At 38.5% G+C, this 7,091-nt stretch overlaps 3 protein-coding genes across 3 annotated transcripts; all 3 read left to right on the forward strand.

Annotated features, from left to right (window-relative positions):
- On the forward strand, nucleotides 357-2,256 carry LOC104708447 (F-box protein At5g06550). Its single transcript, XM_010425022.2, has 2 exons — nucleotides 357-1,702; nucleotides 1,855-2,256. Exons 1-2 carry the CDS (start codon nucleotides 429-431, stop codon nucleotides 2,087-2,089), a joined length of 1,509 nt encoding a protein of 502 aa, XP_010423324.1. The 5' UTR covers nucleotides 357-428; the 3' UTR covers nucleotides 2,090-2,256.
- Nucleotides 2,253-4,273, forward strand: LOC104708446 (pentatricopeptide repeat-containing protein At5g06540). The gene has a single exon (XM_010425021.1). The coding sequence runs from the start codon at nucleotides 2,276-2,278 to the stop codon at nucleotides 4,142-4,144; it is 1,869 nt and encodes a 622-aa protein (XP_010423323.1). The 5' UTR covers nucleotides 2,253-2,275; the 3' UTR covers nucleotides 4,145-4,273.
- Nucleotides 5,807-6,334, forward strand: LOC104709908 (uncharacterized protein At4g04775-like). Its single transcript, XM_010426449.1, has 2 exons — nucleotides 5,807-5,980; nucleotides 6,044-6,334. The coding sequence occupies exons 1-2, from the start codon at nucleotides 5,807-5,809 to the stop codon at nucleotides 6,332-6,334; spliced, it is 465 nt and encodes a 154-aa protein (XP_010424751.1).

Genomic DNA, 7,091 nt, shown 5'->3' on the forward strand with positions numbered 1-7,091 from the left:
TTTTTTTTTTTTTTTTTTTTTTTTTTCTTTTTTTGTGTTTGCCATATTTCATTTGTTGTTTGGGTTTGAATTGTCTTTGAATGAGGGTTTGATGATATTGTCTCAAAAAATCAGTGAGGCTACACGCAAAGCACAACATCCTCTTATTGTAAGCTTCTGTATAATTCTTCCAGATTCTCTTTGTTTGAACTTCTCTGGAAATAAATGAAGAAAAAAAACAGAGCAATGATCGGTTAACGGAACTTGGTATTGTTTTGAATTGATCGTCAAATTAATTTTTACGGTTGAACCGATTAACCCAAGATATTTTCAATTCCATCTCCTGGTTAAGCTATGTAAACAGATATGAACCCTCGCGGTTGTTAAAAGTTAAAACTTTAAAACCCAAAACCCTCGCCGTCGCCGCTGAAGCTGATGCTCCGTCAAACATGCCGAAGTACAAGAATCTGTTGCTAACATCGAAGCGTCGTAAATCCAAATCCAAAAAGCGAAAGCTCGTTCAGCGTGAACCTGAGTCTCTGTTTCCAGTTAATCAGGAAATAGAAGAAGATGAAGATGAAACAGGGTTCAAGCTCAAAATCGCAGCTCCTTCGCAAGAGCATGGTGTTCAACCACTCGGAAACCTCTATTTCAATCCTGGTTCGGTCAATGTGCGAAACACTGGATTAGGTAATCTCCAGATACTCACTGATGAGCTCGTTTTGGATATCCTAGGTCTTCTTGACGCCACTAATTTGGGTATTTTAGCTACTGTAACCAAATCTTTCTATATTTTCGCCAGTCATGAGCCTCTCTGGAGGAATCTCGTATTAGAAGAGTTGAAAGGAGAGTTTTTGTTTAATGGGTCTTGGAAATCTACCTATGTAGCTGCTCACCACCCTAAATTCAAGTTGTCTGGAGATGGTGAATCGAATTTGAAGATTATAGATTTCTATTCTGATTATATGTTTCAGAGCTGGTTGTGTGCAAATCTCGAAATGAAACCGAAATGGCTTAGAAGAGACAACATCACTCGAGTGAGAGGCGTTTCTGTTGAAGATTTCATTACCAAGTTTGAGGAGCCGAATAAGCCTGTTTTGTTGGAAGGGTGTTTGGATCATTGGCCTGCTGTTGAGAAATGGTCAAGAGATTATCTGACTAAAGTGGTTGGTGATGTTGAATTCGCTGTTGGTCCAGTTGAAATGAAGCTGGAGAAGTATTTTAGGTATTCCGATGGAGCTAGAGAAGAGAGGCCGTTGTACTTGTTTGATCCCAAGTTTGCTGAGAAAGTTCCGGTTTTGGATTCGGAGTATGATGTTCCTGTTTACTTCAGAGAGGACTTGTTTGGTGTTTTGGGAAACGAGCGACCTGATTATAGATGGATCATAATTGGACCAGCCGGTTCAGGATCGTCTTTCCACATTGATCCTAACTCAACTTCAGCTTGGAATGCGGTGGTTACAGGGTCGAAAAAATGGGTTTTGTTCCCACCGGATGTGGTTCCACCGGGCGTGCATCCAAGTCCTGATGGAGCTGAAGTGGCCTGTCCTGTTTCTATTATAGAGTGGTTCATGAACTTTTACGATGATACTAAGGATTGGGAGAAGAAACCTATTGAGTGTATATGCAAAGCCGGGGAGGTCATGTTTGTACCTAATGGATGGTGGCATCTCGTGATTAACCTGGAGGAATCAATTGCGATTACTCAGAATTATGTTAGCAGGTAAATGATCTATTTCCTACTTACTCTTGCGATATTATCATCATAGGTTGCAGCAAACTATTGTTATATGGTGACATGTCTGTTGAAGAAGTTAAATTTAGTACATGTGTATTGAGTTTTGTGATCTAATCAGAGAAACATTACTTGTGCAGGAGGAATTTGTTGAATGTGTTGGAATTTCTAAAGAAACCGAATGCTAAAGAGCTTGTCTCCGGAACAACTGACAGAGAGAATTTACATGACAAATTCAAGAAGGCGATCGAAGGAGCTTACCCGGGGACTATCCAAGCTTTAGAGAAGAAAGCAGAAGAAGCTAAAAGAGCAGAAGAACAAAGGGTTTCTTTCTGGGACTCTGCCAAAGCTGATACTTTCAAATTCTCTTTCTAAATACAAATTACATCATCTTCAAATTTCAATTTTGTACGATCTTACACTTACATTAGACTTCAAATTATTTGTTTTTGCTTCTTTGTTACACAAAATCAAAAACTTCAAAAACAGAGGAAATGGACCGTTATGTGTTAGTTTCTTATAAAGTTGCAAACTTTGGGTTTTTTCTTTTCTCGTCAGAGAATGAGTAACATAGTGCTCAACACACTTCGTTTCAAACACCCGAAGCTTCCCTTACTCCAATACTGTTCTTCCTTCTCCGACCTCAAGATCATCCATGGCTTTCTCATACGAACCCATCTCATCTCCGACGTCTTTGTGGCCAGTCGTCTCCTCGCTCTCTGCGTTGACGACTCCATCTTTAACAAACCCACAAACGTCTCGGGATATGCATACGGAATCTTCTCTCAGATTCAATACCCTAATCTCTTCGTCTTCAACCTTCTCATCCGCTGCTTCTCCACTGGCGCAGAGCCAAACAGAGCTTTTGGATTCTATACCCATATGTTGAATTCTCGAATTTGCCCAGATAACATCACGTTTCCGTTTCTGATTAAGGCGTCTACTGAGATGGGGTGCGTGACGATAGGAGAGCAAACGCATTCACAGATTGTTAGATTCGGATTCCAGAATGATGTCTATGTAGAGAACTCTCTTGTTCACATGTACGCTAATTGTGGTTTGATCTCTTCTGCTGGTAGAATCTTTGGGCAAATGCCGTTTCGAGATGTGGTTTCGTGGACTTCTATGGTAGCTGGGTACTGCAAATGCGGGATGGTTGAAGATGCACGAGAGATGTTCGATGAAATGCCTCACAGAAATTTGTTTACTTGGAGTATTATGATCAATGGGTATGCGAAGAACAACTGTTTTGAGAAAGCCATTGACTTGTTCGAGCTCATGAAAAGGGAAGGAGTTGTTGCCAATGAGACGGTTATGGTGAGTGTGGTTTCTTCTTGTGCTCATTTGGGTGCGTTTGAGCATGGAGTAAGAGCACATGAGTATGTTGTTAAACATCACATGACTGTAAATCTTATTCTTGGGACAGCTCTTGTGGATATGTATTGGAGGTGTGGGGATATCGAGAAAGCTATTTGTGTGTTTGATGAATTGCCTGACAAGGATAGCTTGAGCTGGAGTTCGATAATCAAAGGTCTTGCGGTGCATGGACATGCTCACAAGGCAATTCGTTACTTCTCACTAATGATTAGATTAGGATTCATTCCAAGAGATGTTACATTCACAGCGGTTCTTTCAGCTTGCAGCCATGGCGGGTTAGTTGAAAAAGGTTTAGAAATATATGAGGACATGAAAAGGGTTTATGGGATTGAGCCTAGACTTGAGCATTATGGTTGCATTGTTGATATGCTTGGCCGTGCTGGAAAGCTAGCCGAAGCTGAGAACTTTATCCTTGAAATGCCGGTGAAGCCGAATGCTCCTATACTGGGAGCATTGCTTGGCGCATGTAAGATATATAAGAACACTGAGGTTGCAGAGAGGGTTGGAAACATGTTGATAGAGTTGAAGCCAGAACATAGCGGTTACTATGTTTTGCTTTCAAATATATACGCGGGTGCAGGACAATGGGAGAGAATCGAGAGCTTGAGAGACATGATGAAGGAGAAGCTTGTTAAGAAACCACCGGGGTGGAGCTTGATAGAGATTGATGGGAGAATAAACAAGTTCTCCATGGGGGATGATCAGAAGCATCCTGAAATGGGTAAGATCAAACGGAAGTGGGAAGAGATCTTGGGGAAGATAAGATTGATAGGGTATAAAGGCAACACAAATGATTCGTTTTTCGATGTAGACGAGGAGGAGAAGGAGACTGCCATTCATATGCATAGTGAGAAACTTGCAATTGCGTATGGTATGATGAAGACTAAGCCTGGTACAACTATTAGGATAGTGAAGAACTTGAGGGTATGTGAGGATTGTCATACAGTAACAAAGCTTATCTCTGGGGTTTATGGTAGAGAGTTCATTGTAAGAGACCGCAACAGATTTCATCATTTTAGAGATGGATTATGTTCCTGCAGAGACTATTGGTGACAGTCTCTGTTTTGCTATTTTTTGTAGAGGATTTGTGTTTTTAGCTTAAAATTATTTTATCTTATGAAAAATGTTGTTTTATTAGTTTATGCAAAGGTGTTAAAAGGTTGGAGCCAAAATTTGGATCTGATTTCGGAATCTGAGACCCAAATCACATAATTATTTTCAATGATTTAGCAATTGGGTACCTGTGATTTATGCTTTATAACATGCCCCAAACACAAATACTTGTGTTAACTGATATGTAAAAAAAAATGTTTATAATTATAAGTGAGACTCATTTTTTTTGTTTGATCAAAAGTTTATAAATGAGACTCTAAAATTTGAAGTTACTATGGTCCCAAAATCGTCATCAGTCCCATCCCAATAAGACCAATATATGACTGTCATAATATTTAACATCATGTGATATTAATATTATACCAATAAAAACCTACTAGTAAGTTGAAGGAGTAAAGGACGTTAAACGTAAATCGTATTATGTACATACATAAGTACATTTATATATAATATGGCATACTACTTTATAAATAAAATAAAAAATAAAAAAAAAGCATACTACTTTAAATATATTAGATGTAACAAATTTAGGCTTCTAGCAAATAAACTCTAATAAGAACGAGAAGAGGGGCGGTGCCGTCCCTGAGGAGAAGAAGCCACGTGACTCCGAGACTCTTTTCTGTTGGTCCCATCACCAAATGCCAAGCTAAGACATTAGACATACGACTTCTTCTTTTTTTCAAAACAAGATTACGACGAACCCGATTGAAATTTTCTAAACGTAATTATTGTATGAAAGCAAATTGTTATTTAATATCGGTGAATGTGGAAAATATCTAAACCAAACTCTGCCACTAACAACACTTCCATTGAATTGTTTAACGAGTTCGAATTCTAACTTTCTAAGTATATTCATAACATCTGAATTTAGTTTGTAATAATGGCAACGCATAAATGTAAAATAATTGCAGGAAAAGAAAAAGCTTCGAACAATTAAATGTATGCTTACCAAAAGTTTATGTCTATGTGTTTTAATTATTATAAACAACAAACAATTAGGGGAAAAATATTAAGGAGGTGGCGCGCCAAGTCGACAACTAACGTTTCAACTATACCGACCAGACAGTGTGGGGGATTGGGGAAGGAGAGGGCTCTTTGGACAGTCCCATGACTCATCTTCGCACTTGTCTTGCCACGTGGTGGGTGCATCTTTGTGGATTGTGGTTGTTGGTCCCTACCTAGACATGTATCCTCAAAACTATTAATTAAATATTCGTGTGTAATATAGTCTAAAATCTAAACTATTAAGAAAAATAATCTGTATCTTTTCAAGGAACTTTCATATAGCACCACATCAATTCAGTTTTTAAAATTCGATTTCTGTCCCCTCAGTTCGTAAGTTTCAGTCCAGTATCCTCCTAATTGTAAAGTTTGAAACTTCTGCCCACATATTATGCTAAAATCGTGGTTTATCATTGGTTTACACGGTTTATGATATAAAACCAATGCGAAACCAAAAACCGAATACAGTAAACCAAAGTGAGACCCGATTAAAGTTATTCACAACCCGAAATTATACCCAGTGAGAAGAATCCCTAAATTCACAATTTTGCTCTCTTCATCGATATTTTCTATTTCTATTTTCAACAGCTGAGCTCCAATATGAGCAATTCATCTGGAGCTACGAGTGGAACATCCAATGTCCAACAGAGAAGAAGAGTTGTGGGTGTACCGAAGACATGTTGGTGTGGAGCTAGTCTCGTGGCGTTGATTTCAAAGTCCGTTGCCAATCCATATCGTCGTTACTATCGGTGTGGTTATGCTGCATCACTTAAGGTAATGTGTTTGATTTTTGGATTGTTTCTAACAAATTTCACTCTAATTCTCTGTCTTTTGTAGCTCATTGATGATAACCACAATTTCAAGTGGGTTGACGAAGCATTGTTGGATGAGATTGAAAGATTGGCTGTCAGAACGGCTGTACTTGAACAAACAGTGTCCCAGATTACAACAGAGATTATGGATCACCAAAAGATGGTTTTTGAGAGGATGCAAATGAATCTAGAGAAAGAGATTTTTGAGAGTGTAGAAGAAGAACTGTTGGAAACCAAATCAAGTCTCAAGAAAATAATGATTGTTGTAATTGTAGGTTGTATGATCATGATTGGTTTGAGTAAAGTGATAGCTTGATTGGCTTGTAGTTGTTGGTTTTGTTATGTATTAGCTAGTAGTTGTTGGGTTTGTTATGTATTGTGTTGTTGTTGGTAGTGTTATGTTCTTCTTGTTGTGTCCTCTTTTATGTCTAATGAGAAACCAAATTGATATGTTTCTTGTCATCTTGTGATTAACCTCCTAAAAATAACAAAACAAAACAGAGACATTGGCACAAATGGTTCAAAACCAATATATAAGCCGAGTTAAACATCCTAAAAATGCATCCACGGTTCAAAACCAATACATAAGCCGAGTTAACATCCTAAATGGTTCAAAAAACCAATACATAAGCCGAGTTAAACATACTAATCATATGGGAAAACAAAAACCAGACCCATCTAACACTTTCTAATCCTTCATCCTTCATCCTTGCTAGATCATCCTTGAGACATCACAACTCCTTGAGACGGTTCCACTTGAGCGCCTTGAGTGCCTTGAGCAGTCTCTGGTTCAAATGTCTAAGACACAAGATAAAGCAAAATTAAAAGTCAGTTTCACATACTATTTAACACATGGTAGATTGAAAACTACACCTACTAACCTGTTTAGAAGACTTCTTCTTCGAGTGAAACCTAGAATTGTGACCAGCTTCACCACATATACCACAATGCATTATCCTTTTCAACTTTTTAGGTGCTTTTTTCGAAGGAGACTCATTTGATCCTTTTTTCCTCTGTTTGTCCTTCTTACTCTCCTTTCCTTTCTTCCTCCCAGGCTGCGGTGGTGATGGTGG

Source organism: Camelina sativa, chromosome 8 (assembly GCF_000633955.1).
Source record: "Camelina sativa cultivar DH55 chromosome 8, Cs, whole genome shotgun sequence".
Taxonomy (NCBI): domain Eukaryota; kingdom Viridiplantae; phylum Streptophyta; class Magnoliopsida; order Brassicales; family Brassicaceae; genus Camelina; species Camelina sativa.

Coding starts and splice junctions, on each gene's coding strand:
- LOC104708447 (XM_010425022.2), top strand. CDS start 429: ATGCCGAAGTACAAGAATCTGTTGCTAACATCGAAGCGTCGTAAATCC. Junction 1,703..1,854: donor ACTCAGAATTATGTTAGCAG/GTAAATGATCTA, acceptor TTACTTGTGCAG/GAGGAATTTGTTGAATGTGT.
- LOC104708446 (XM_010425021.1), top strand. CDS start 2,276: ATGAGTAACATAGTGCTCAACACACTTCGTTTCAAACACCCGAAGCTT.
- LOC104709908 (XM_010426449.1), top strand. CDS start 5,807: ATGAGCAATTCATCTGGAGCTACGAGTGGAACATCCAATGTCCAACAG. Junction 5,981..6,043: donor GTTATGCTGCATCACTTAAG/GTAATGTGTTTG, acceptor TGTCTTTTGTAG/CTCATTGATGATAACCACAA.